Source organism: Podarcis cretensis, assembly GCF_951804945.1.
Source record: "Podarcis cretensis genome assembly, chromosome: 6".
NCBI lineage: Eukaryota > Metazoa > Chordata > Lepidosauria > Squamata > Lacertidae > Podarcis > Podarcis cretensis.
In genome coordinates, this window is record NC_137175.1 from 43,575,670 (window position 1) to 43,588,329 (window position 12,660).

General features: G+C 44.5%; 1 protein-coding gene across 3 annotated transcripts in view; it reads left to right on the plus strand.

Moving 5' to 3' along the window:
• The window catches only part of PIK3C2B (phosphatidylinositol-4-phosphate 3-kinase catalytic subunit type 2 beta), an 89,045-nt gene that overhangs the window by 42,640 nt on the left and 33,745 nt on the right, over positions 1–12,660 (plus strand). For all 3 annotated transcript variants that reach the window (XM_079982323.1, XM_079982322.1, XM_079982324.1), the window contains 6 exons: positions 907–1,018; positions 1,868–1,947; positions 2,616–2,679; positions 6,172–6,318; positions 7,274–7,307; positions 9,165–9,360. In XM_079982323.1, the coding sequence (XP_079838449.1) occupies positions 907–1,018; positions 1,868–1,947; positions 2,616–2,679; positions 6,172–6,318; positions 7,274–7,307; positions 9,165–9,360 (633 nt within the window). The remainder of the gene's footprint in view (positions 1–906; positions 1,019–1,867; positions 1,948–2,615; positions 2,680–6,171; positions 6,319–7,273; positions 7,308–9,164; positions 9,361–12,660) is intronic.

Below are 12,660 nucleotides of genomic sequence, written 5' to 3' on the forward strand. Positions count from 1 at the left end.
TGACCCTACTCTCTTTTTTTGGCTATCTCCTTTTTCCAGCTGTTGAGGTCTGAGCTGCTTCAGTATTATTACTCTACTTGTCTTTCTTCCCTTTAAAAACACAGCACTCCCCCCCCCTTCCCTCTCTCCTGTCTCTGCAAACTGGCTTTCTTGTGTGACAGCAGCTATGCTAGTCTAGGCCAGGATGCAGGCTCGACATAGATAAGAATTGACCCTTTCCTCTGGCAGGTGAAAGGACCAGACTACCTTTCTGTCACTGCCCTTCCAGTATGGCTTTGCTGCTTCTGTGGGCACGTTTCATTAGAATCGCAGGCAATGGCTCAGAGGTTGGCTCCAGGGCTTTATGTTACAGATTTGGGTTTGCAAAGATGCATGTGGGTTTTAAGTAGACTGTACTGAGAGGTCATGAGTTACAAGGAGGTTGCAGGACAGTTAGAAATAGCCAGGTGTTCAAGTTGTGATTTGGCTAATCTTCCTCCCAAAGATTCTCTGCTTCAATACATTTTTATCATTGTTGCAGTTCAGGGTTAAACATTTTTTAGAATTCACCTGATGTACATATTATATTTAATCTTTCATTCTTTGTCATTCCTGAAGCTTTCGAGTTTTCTTTTGGACATTCTTGAGTGTTGCAATTTTTTACACTGGGTGGGGGAAAGTATATACATTTAATTGAAGCCTATCTATGGGATTTGTAGACCTCTGATTCTCAGAGAGCAAAACTGAAGTATATAAATATTACTTGACACACCCAGTGTCTTCAAGCCAAAGCAGTTGCAGAGCTAGGATATATTAGGTGCTGGAAGCTCCAAGTAATCTGCTCTTTCCTGCCTGGCTTATCCTCCATACAGCACAGAGGGGAAAGCTGTTTAGTTACAATTTATTGATGTGTTTGCATCCTTCCAGCAAACATCCACTGGGAAGTCATGAATACATCCAGCACTGCAGGAAGTTTGACATTGATATCCGGCTGCAGCTGATGAAGAGGAAGGCTGTGCGCACTGACTTGGCTAGGACAGTAAGTATTTGCTTGCCAGTGAGCAGCAGAACTGTGTGATGTCTCTGCCATTACTAGTACAGATGGAATATGTGCTCTATTTTGCCTAAGGTTGCAGGTCCAATGGTGGCATCTAGAGCACTGTCTGTTCCATCCATACTGGATCTGTTTCGATTATTGCAGCTTAAGGATGCGGTCAGGCAACCACCTGCCTCCTTGACCCTTGCCCATCTTGGATTCTTGGAGCTATCTCTAGGGGGTTGAGTGGGTGGGTCCCAGGAATGATTGATGCCTCACTGGAGAAGGGGGAAGTACCATCTGCCTTGAAGGAGGCAGTGTTGCTCCTTCTCCTTAAAAGGACCTCCCTGTACCCAGAAGTGTTAAACCTCTGAAAGTCCCTCTCCTTCCATGTAACTCTCGGGTTTTAAAAGTGGGTGGAACCGGAAGGGGGGTGGTCTGGGAGAGGGGATTCTCTTTGGCAGCCCCTAAGTTGCAAAAACCCCTCCCCACAGAGGTGCGTCAGGCATCTTCACTGTTCAGCTTTCAGCAAATACTGAAGAGGTACCTATTAATTCTGGTTTTTGACACCCGAATTCTATATTTTTAAGACCTGTGCTATTTTTGTGATTGCAAGTTGTTTTGAACTGTTTCCCCCCTGAGATCCTAGGGTGGATGATGGGTAATAAATAAAAAATAATAATAATTCTAAGCCAGCCCATGGCTTAACTGCAGCAGGACCAGGGGAGGAGCGCAGTAACCATGATTTTGCTCCAGGAATCTTCACGCTTCCTCATTCACACATGGTTTTCCTTAGCGTTACATGCAAATGGAGTCAAGATGCATGTGAGTAATTAACCTTCACTTATGCAGGTGAACGATGACCAGAGTCCTTCCACGCTCAACCACTACGTTCACCTCCAGGAAAGGCCAATCAAGCAGACCATCACCAGGTAAGATGAAAGGAGAATCTCTGGGTCACGGGTTCAAGCCCCACGTTGGGCAAAAGATTCCTGCATTGCAGGTGGTTGGACTAGATGACCCTCGTGGTCCCTTCCAACTCTGCAATTCTATGATTTTATGGAGTGGCAGCAGCCGCATACTTCGGGTGGCCTATGTAAAGCCAGTGCTTTTTTAAAGGGGGTACTCATGGGTACACAGTACCGGCACCTCTTTTTGTTGTTGTTAAAAAGTGTGGCACTTACTGTAACAACTTCATGGTGAGTACTGGCACCCATTTTTCTAGGAAAAAAGCACTGTGCCCCCCCAAAAAAACCCCCCAAAGTAAAACAAAAATAGACCCAGTGCTGAGTTCTTAATTTAGGCCTTCCATATTGAACTCCCTCCAGCCTCTTGGGAGAGAGGGCCCTGGCTTAGTGGTAGAGCATGGCTTACATGCAGAAGGTCCCAGATTGAAGCCAAGCATCTCCAGGTAGGAATGGGAAAGTCTTCCATCTGAGAATCTCGGGAGACACTGCCAGTTTCTGAACTAGATGGACCAATGGCTTTGGGCTGTTGCTTAAGAACTCTCCTTGACAGAGATCCGTTTCCTCCATACGTACCAGCCGTGACTTGCTTCCTTTCTCTATGCCAAGCTGTCTCTTGTTGTTTCTTCCAATAGGCAGGCCTTGAGTCTCCTCTTCGATACCTTCCACAACGAGGTCGATGCATTCCTAGCCGTGGAGGTGAGAGGATAGCATTGGGGTTAATGTTGTAGTTAAACATACGTTGAACTATGCATATGGCTTTGGTGTGCTGCAAACGCCTCTGTGTCGGTGAATATTATTAGATGTAACCATTACACCTTTGGCATCTTCAAGCTATGAAATCCATCCATAAGGAAGCTTATGATAGGGAACCCAGTAACCCTCAACCACTTTCCCTGAGATTGCCAGTCTTCCCATCACTTTCCTCCTAGCTCGAACCATTGCCCCATGTTCTTTGAGCTACATCTCCAGTTCCTGGTCTTCTTCGGCAGCAGCAAGATAAGAAGCACGTAGCTTTGCACTTGCTTTCCCTGCACCCACTTTGGTATAAAACCCACCATATTGTTTGGCAATGAACAGTAGCGGCTGGTGGGGCAGAATAGACCCAGCTGTGTTGCGGAGCTGGCTTTCCAAAGGCTCCTGCCACTGTCGGTTAACAAGATGGAGGCTTGGCATGGTGTGGGCGCAACAGTGGAGCCAATCTGATGTTTCTGGCACTGTGCCCACACTTTGCCAAGCTCCCTGACACCATATCCCTCTCCCTCTTGGTAAGTGGCAGGGACATATGGATTAGGGAAGCCAGATCAGCATTGCTGCCCTGCTGGTCACTACTGCAATATAGCACCTGGTATGGACATCACAGGTACGTTTGAAGATGTCAGATATAACAGACCATTGTATGATAGTATTTATGAAAATACAGGCTAGGGTTAAATGACAATGCAAGTATTTTTCGACGCTGCAGTTTCCTCCAGGCCCTTCCCATTTCACTATGTTGCTCACATTGTTTCATTTCCTGCTTCAAGCTGATAAGGTGCTAGTTTGTTTTTTTACTGTTTTTGCTAGAGTGACGTTTGCTTTATAAAATAAATGCCCTGAACCTTGCTTCTCCCATCTCGTCTGACAGTCCACCGCTTGCTTGCTTTTCTTCCTCATTCCAGTCTTGAATCCTTCATGAGAGTCAAATTTCCCAACGTAAGGTGAGGGCTGCCAGCCACAAGTGTGCTTGGGACTACAGCCAAGAGGCGGATCTGCATAGCAGCCTTTGCTATCAGTGCAGAAAACAAACAGGGTGTAGTGAAGTGATCCCCAGGTTCTAATCTTGAAATTGTCAGCAGCTTTTAACAGCAAGTTCCTATCTACTGTTTGTTTCAGTTTCCCTTCCCTTGCGATAAATACAGTCAAAAACATACTTGTGAAGGTAGACAAAAAAGAAACCCAAGACGTTGTGAAGGTTAAATTTCTCATGACGGTAAAGGGATTCATATAGGGTTTTTCCCCCCTATTTTGAAACCTCTACGTTATTGAGCACTTAATGTAGAGGTTAGAAGGTGTGTTTTAGATCTTGGGAGTAGTGAATTTAGTGAAAGGAGAGGGGTAAGCAGGAGACTTTGACAACCTTCTAAATTGCCAACACTGAGGTAGCCAGCACTTTATAATTCCAAAAAATTATCAGGGATAGTGGATTCAAGTCCTAGCTTAGCTTTGTGAACTGAGCTGAGAGTGCAGGAACGATAATATATTCAACTGAGCAGCTAGAATTGCCTTTAGACATCTCTCTTGTGTGATTGTCTGGTCCTTGCTAGTGATGAAGGTGAAGGGATTTTTAGCAAACTGATTGGAACAAGAACTAGTTTGGTCCCTATCTGTGAATGCACCCTCTTGCAGTCAGATCGCCATGACTGGGGGCAGAAAGTATGTGTGAGAGAAAGTGAGTGTGAGAAAGAAACCATTCTCCTCCTTTCAAGAGGTGAGTCATAACAAAGCTATCTAGGAAATCTCAGCTGAATGGAATGTAGTTCACTAGTATGTAATCTTGAGGTGTGTGATGGATCCTGAAAATAACACATCTGAGAAATGAACAAGTTACTTGATCCTGTGGTTTTTGAGCAGGGAAAAGGAAAAGCTTTCTAGGTTCCAGTAGCTAGATTACTACTCTCTGAAGATTTTGCTCCCCCTGCATGGTCCTACATTATTTCTCCCTTTCTGCACATTTGTATGGAAATGTATGTCTGTGTAAGTACTACCTACAGCAGGGGTCGGCAAGGTTTATCTTGCCTGGGCCAGATCGGTCCTGCAGAGATCCCTTTGTGGGCCGGATTGCGCACCTGCCTGCCCGTGATTTCTGGTGCCAGCGCAGACGCGATTTCTGGTGCCGCGGAAGCGAGTCCTCGCGCTGCGCTAGTTTAGCGCAGTGCTCAAGCAGGCAGCTCAATTCAGGGGCAGCTCCTGGGCCGGTCAAATGACCTCCGCGGGCCGCTTCCGGCCCATGGGCCTTAGGTTGGTGACCCCCTGACTTACAGTGTCAGAGTCTGAATACCAATTTCTGGGCATAATAAGGGTTGCTGCTGTCTCATCCTGCTTGCGAGCTTCCCATTGGTATTTGTTTGGTCACTGTGACAACAGGATGCTGATCCAGCTGGGCTCCTCTTTCTGGCCCTAACCCCACTATTCCACAAGCTTTTGCTAGAGCAATTGTCAGCATGGCATCTTTCCTTCCAAATGAAAAAAATAAAAAGTTACCGGTATGTGCAGTGAAGCTGGAAAACTGTAGGCCCATTCTTCTACATCCTCTATAGTGCTGACTGTTGACTCTTTTGCCCCTGCAAACCATATACTTGAGTCTTATCAATCCAATGGATTATAGAGCTTCATGTGCAACAAGCAACAGTGCCCCTTAGTGGCTGAAATTACCGTATATTGTTGGAAGGAGCTGGTAATATCAAATGGCTTCATGGGTTCCAGGAAACTTGGTGTTGACATTAGGACAGTAGTTCCATCAAAGCAGGACTTTGGAATGGAATTCCAAGGTCCTATTACTTGCACCAGTGCATTAGGACATGCTTGAACACAACAGAGTAGCTGCTTTATTTCTCCAAAACCTATTATGTTGAAAGCCAATATTAAGACGCAGAGCTGGTGGCCACGATAGGGAAATGATGATGATAAAGACCCATTTGTCTTCCACTTTTATGACATTGGTTGAGTTTGGGGTAAAAGGAGCAGAAACAAGCTCTTTTGTGCTTTGTTGAGCAGCTCTCTAAGATCTGCTGGAGTTGGTAGGCTCCTTTTTATGTTCTCTTTGGTCAAACTCACACAAGGTGCTGGGATTTTACTGCAGCATAATCACCCAGTTTATGTCCAGGGAAGCCATATTTAGTGATAAGGCAGTTAAGGAAGAGGTAGATAAATGAAGTAAATTTATGGTGGGGTTACTACTCTCATTCACCCTAGATCAGGGGTGGGGCACCTGTGCCCTCCAGATGTAGGGCTCCAACACGCATCACATCCAGCAAGCATGGCCAGTGGCCAGGGATGATGGAAGTTGTAGTCTAGCAACAGTTTGAGGGCTGCTGATTCCCACCCCATGCCTTAGGAGCTGGCTATACGCACAACTCTTTGAGGTGACACATTGTGTTTTGCTCTATGTGCTGTTGCCTTGAGACATGAGGCTTTCAATTCTTCATCCAGGGAGACGTCCAAGTGAAGGCAGAACGAGTGATCCAGTCTGTCATGGCCATTTGCAATGCTCTGGCTGCTGTGGAGTCCCAGGAGATCACAGCAGCCCTGAATCAACTGCCACCCTGTCCATCTCGCATGCAGCCCAAAATCCAGAAGGTAAGAAGCAGGAGCTGGTGTCAGGAAGCAGCAATATTTAATCTGAGTGCCTAAGCTAAATATGAGAGAAAGAGGAGAGTAGAATTATTTTAGCAGACTCTTCCATTTTCTAAAAAGACGTAGCTAAGAAAGGACAAAAAGTGCCCTTGTGACAACTTAGTTTTCACACTTGACACTAAAAAGCACATTTTTTGCCATATGTGAATACTGTTAAGGCAAGATAGCTGTGGACAAAAATTCAGGTGTGAATTCTAGCCAGTGTAAAGTTTTTGCATTCACACTGTGCACTGACTTTGAGCACACTTGATTTAGCCTTGTGTGTTAATTTGACCTTGGACAGTTTTGTTGCTGATAACCTTGCTGCATCCAATATGGAGTGCATATTTTAAAATGCCCTCTTTCAGTACATTCTTGGGATCTGCCTTAAGTGCCATTACATTGGCTGGTGCTTTCCGTTGCAGCAAAAGATAGAGCCCTTTCTGCAGTGGATCAGCTATTTGGAACTCCCTAGGTCCTTTGTTCTTTGCGTTTAGGGAACATTCAGAGACTTTTCCCTTTTCAGAAAGCTTTTTAATTACGTGGATGGATTTTCAATCAGTTTCATTTATTTATTTAAAAAAATAGTTCTTGAATTTCTCTTTGTTTTAATGGGCTTTGTGTGTATCTTCTGGAATTTTATTTTATTGGCGGCTTTTAAAATGTTTTTGATCGTAAGTCCATTTTTTAGCTTCTGGACAGAAGCAAGGAACACACATTTTACAATAAAGCAATAAAGTGGTTAGAATTTTCCCCAAACCTGGGAAAACGTAGCTGCTATTCCCGCAGTTGGATAGCTTGAATTGCTGGGAATGGAAACACATTGACATATGTTATATAAAGTGTTTGCTCAGAGTTGCTTGCATTTCAGTCTGATTTTCATAAAATATTTCTCTTCTGGTTTCTCTTTCCTGAGCAGGATCCAAAGGTTTTGGCCATGAGGGAAAACAGAGGTAATAATTTCTCTTCTCCTGTAGTTGCTATTGAATTCTGAAGGCTTTTTACTGTCCACTGTCTCCCAAGTGCACTTTTCCAATTATTGTATACTGTTATTTATTGAACAAATCATCATCATCATCATCATCATCAGCCCTTTGAATCTTCAGCTTAGACATCTTGAGTCCCTAGAGTTGCTACTCCATTAACCAGACTTTTCAGAGCAGGGTGGTTTCCTAGTAATAATGAAAATTCAGACCTGTTTTTCAAAAATATTGAAGCCCCAACTACACTAAAGACCTTGAGGGATTGTGCTTCGGGGTCAAAGTAAACATAATGTGGGAGATCCCTGAACAGGAACCTCTGCAATGATATAAAAAAAAGTTGAAAGGAGGTGTAGAACCCTTTAGACCATGAGAGACATCCTTCCAGGCCATTTTACCAATGGAAAGTGATCCTCACCCACCCACTGACAAGTTACTGCTTGCAACACAAGGCAAAATCATACATTTGGCTATAACTTTTGATAGAATACAGATAATTGAACAAAGTTTGTTGCATTGCATTCTTCATTAAATTATCTTTCCACTGGTATATAATTTTATGGCATTACTCCAAAAGAAAGTGGTGTTACAAGCCATCAAACCTTGGAAATACACTTTTTCCACAATGTTTCCACAGTTTTGGCCACTAGTGTAGAGACCTGTATGTTTTGGCCTGTGTGGCAAATGGTAGCTTTTGAGTTTTGTCCCGAGAAGAGGAAAGGGGCTTGTATCTGTAGACGACCCGCAAGATCTTTCCAAATCTGAAATTCTATTAGCTGTGCTTGTCTTCTGGTATCCCTATCTTAATGGAGACAAAGGAACTTCAGGAGTAAAGGAATACACTTTAGGATAGAAGTGAGATTAAGTAACTTGTGCAGGAGCTACAAAGTGATGCATGCTGACTTCATCTGCAGTGCCTGTAGCACTGCCAGTTGTACACCTGAGCTTTATAAACGTTTGTTTATAATCGTTTATATACATGTATGTATAATTTATAGTTTATTGTTTAGATTTGTACTTCAGTCTAAATGCATTATTAAGGTGGCATAAAGTAAAAAAATAAAATGTTATTAAAATGAAATGTCACAAACACACATACACCAATATTTATTTGCCAAGTTAATCCAAATTCTTCTGCAAGAAAAACCAATTTCAGTAACCTGTATAAATTATGGTAATTAAGCAGCCTTTTTAAGAAAGCAAATCTCTTTCTACTGTAGCTGTAAAGGGAGTCATGTATGAATGCATGCATGCATGCATGCAGTTGTGTAGAAGCCTGTGGGTAGGCTGAGCAAGATTTTATGATGACCAGGAGGCAGGGCATCAATGCTTTGCAATAATGATGATGATGATAATAATAATAATAATAATAATAATAATAATAATAATTTATTTTATTATTATTTATACCCCACCCATCTGGCTGGTTTTCCTCAGCCACTCTGGGTGGCTCCCAACAGAACACTAAAAACAGAATAGAACTTCAAACATTAAAAACTTCCCTAATAGCTGCTTGCTCACTTCAGATTAATAGAAGCAGAGTAAATTACGCAAAATAAGCAAATTTATGGAGCTATCTTAATATGTATAACCCACACAGGACTTTTCCTGGTGCCAAATGCTGGTTTCTTTTTGGAAAAGCTGCAGACTATGACAGCCCTGCAGAGAAGTCATAGGGAATTTCCAGAAAGGGTTAGCAACTTTGAAGGTTGGAACTTGGCAGGCCTTCCTGTTGTCAGAGTGTCTGCCAAGCATATTTGATCTGTTTGGGCATATTTGTGAGTTTTCAAAGTGCTTCTTTCAATCTCTCTCTCCCCCCCCCCCCAATAGAGAAGGTTGTGGAAGCTTTGACGGCCTCCATCTTGGATCTGGTGGGGCTCTACTGCAACACATTCAATGCCGACTTCCAGACCGCGATTCACGGGAACCGAAAACATTGCCTCTCCCAAGAGGCCCGGCTTCTCTCCTGCCCCCTCTCCTTCACCGTCTATGCCACTCACCGCATACCCATAACCTGGGCGGCAAGGTAAGCAGCGACGTCTTTTCTCTGGCACCAGGGAAGGACCGTCTGACACTTTGCGTTAGATCTTGGGATCAAGTGTGTGTACATACATAGCAGCCATAGTGGGGGCATTGTACGTATTTGGATCAGGACTATAGAGCTGTGCAAAGGTGCAGCTCCATTTTCCTGATTTATACACAGATATCCCTGAAGTTTCTGCTTCCACAGCACACAGATGGTTATTATGCGTTGGAGCACCTCTGAACTAGTTGTGTCACCCTGGTCAGAAACACATATTGACCTGGCAGGTTCACACATCACAGTAAGCCAAGCTATGATGGGACAGTGCAACTGTTGGCTCCTAGGGAGGAAATTTTGGCTGTTTTGCTCTTCCATAGTCCTTTTCACTCAGCACGGCGTGGCAGCTAAACCAAGGTTTGGCTTAGTGTGTCATTGGAACCTGAGATTGTGGTTAAGCTTTACAGCACGTGGTTAAAGGGGAGAGAGCTTTAACTATGACAACACACTAAACCAAACCTTGGCTTAGCTGCTGAGCTAAAAAGACAAGCAAAGAGCAAAGCAACTGTCCCATCCTCCATGGGAGCTAACACATTGATCCTAAGTCATGGCTTGGGCTCAGCATTACGTGTGAACACAGCCATGCTGTTTATCTTAACCATTTCATGACTTCCTGGTTATATTTCAGATTCTGTTTGGCTGCCCGAGGTCACCATCAGTGGGGAGAAATTGTTTCAACCTTTACTGGCTAAATGAAGCCAATTTGCCATTTAAATCCAAGTTGCCGTAAGATCAGCTTCATGGATTCAGTGTCGCATATTCCCGGCCCCTTGCTCCCCCAATTCTGACAAGTCCTTAGAAATCAGGCTGGTAGGGATTTAAGCAAACACAACATTTTGTACTCAACGCATTTCCCCTCGGAAGAATGAGGCTGACTAGCTGAGGTCAGAAGACTAGAGGAAAGCTTGCCTATAAGGGAGTTGGCTGATCTGACTCTTGTTCAGGGCTGTTTTTGGAGGCTCCCTGGTATGCTCTGGGAGAATCCTTTGGTCTCGGCACCCCGCCTCCCTGGCTCGGTCCTACAGACAGTGACAGATGGCTGCTTCTCAGCCTGGGCTCTTGCCCCTTCAGCCAATGACTGAGTGGAAGGGAATCGCTTAATGGATATAGGGACAATAGGAAGTCTGGGCAGGGAGGGGACATTCCTTTGTAAGCAGCCTTTTGCTTGTGTGTTTGTGTTTCTCTAAAGGCACGGAGGCAGTGCCTGGGAGGTGCCCCTTGGTAATCCACATCCCCAGCAGCAGACACATGCAAGTGGGGTGGGGGGGGAGGGTCGGGGTTGGGGAAGTGATGGCAACATTAGCCGCCGCCCCTCCAGGGACCTCTTGCCTTTGTACCATCCTTAATGTATTCCAATGAGTGACTCTGAACAAAGGCAGTAGCCTGGGAAATCCAGGCCTGTCTTGACCTTCGTTGCCCCGCAGCCCTCCCTGCATCATCGCTTGGCACCTGTCACATGGCCGGTCCTTCTGACAAGAGCGCCATGTGATGGCATTCTCCGTGGCGTATGTCAATCCAGCTGGCTGGGAAGGAAGTTGGGAGAGTGTCTCTGAAAAGAGCACAGCCTGAGGAAAAGACTCTAGGCTTGGCTTGTTGGGGGGTGTGTGTGACAACTGCCACCTTCTAGCCCCCTCTCCCTCAGTCAACAGCTGGAAATGGATTGAGTTCTGCCATTGAGTAGCCAAAAGGGTTTCTGCTCAAATTTGGGTCTGGTTTGTGGGAGTTAAGTTAGGGTTAAGAAACCGTCTGATTTGAAATTGCAGCCCTGTCTGCGACCTTGGAGGATAGGCTGTTGATGGCTACTAACCACAGTAGCTGTTTTCTACCTCTGCTGTCAGAGGCTGTGGGGCTCTGAATACTAGATGCTGGAAATTGTAGGTGGAGAGAGTGCTGCTGCAATTGGGTCCTGTTTGCAGACTTCTCTTGGGCTTCTGGTTGACCACTGTGAGAACAGGATGCTAAGCTAGGTAGGCCTCTGGCCTGGTCCAGCAAGCTTTTCTTATGACCAGAGTTTTAAGAAGAACATGGTTGGCACAACCCTCTTTTCATAGCCCTATTGTTGCTTGTTGTCACGGGGAAGGGGCGCCTAGAATCAGTCTGTGGACGCAGGGCATTGACTCTAAGCTTGTAAATGTATAGGTGTATAGAAGTCTAATGATTTCTGCTGTGGCAAAAACATAGAAGAGGAAGTTATTAATTAGCCATTGTTTTATTTTAGTATTTTAACATTTTAATGACTGTTCTTTTTGAAGACCGCCCTGGAAAGGTGGAAAAACACAAAAAATAATTCAACCATTTCACTCAAGCATCTTAGTAAGCTATGTAAGTGAAGCTGACAGTATTTTGAACAGTGGGTTAAAATACCAGCATTTTTGCCTTGTGTCTGTCTGCTGGGCATATTTTATATCTGTGCAATGCAGCAAGAACAAGAATATTTCTGGCATGTGGGAAATAAGCATGACACTCGGTAATGTACATGTTGACTATTGTTTTATAACATGTGGTGTTATAAAAGGTCCTTGCCCCAAGTGGCATACAATCTAGAAAGCAACGCCAGAATAACAGTAGAGGAAGGAAAGGGGAAAGAACATGTGAATATTGCAGTTGCAATACTGAATAGGGTATTGAGGATTCAAGGATTGCATCAAGGAGGTTCGTGGGAAAATGTATTTATGTTTTGAATATCCTCCAAGGCTCTTTCCAACCCCAAGGCTCAAAGGTGGTTAACTGTAGACTGAAACGCAAACATAAAATGTCCTGTAAAAATGCTGCTGAAACAAACAAAGCAGCACAGATTGTAACCCTGTCCCAGTCTCTCTCCATCTCCCCAGACTCTCAAAACTGAGCTGAAATAAAAGATCTAGCAAGGCTTCTGGCCTTGATGAGTCTCAAGGGGCAGATGAGAAGTTTCGTAGTTGGGGGTCATCTACTGAGTCAGGATGCCTCTAATCGAATGGACAAGATTTGTGCCTATCAACCAGACTTGAACCATCTGGGGTTTGCCTGCCATTCATTCATTCTCCTTTGTGTGAGGGCTGGGGGGGGGGAGCCGGGGAGGACTAGGTGGGGCTGTTCCAAGCTTCAGATTAAAACAGATTCTCACCAGTGACTCAGCTGCTGAGTTTGAAATAAATCAAGTCAAAGTATTTATTTCATGGGTTCCTCCTGTTTGCTATTCGACTGCAGCTAAGAATTGTAGCAGGCTGCTTCCTCCCAGCTCCTGCCTCCAGTCTTTCGGAGATTAAG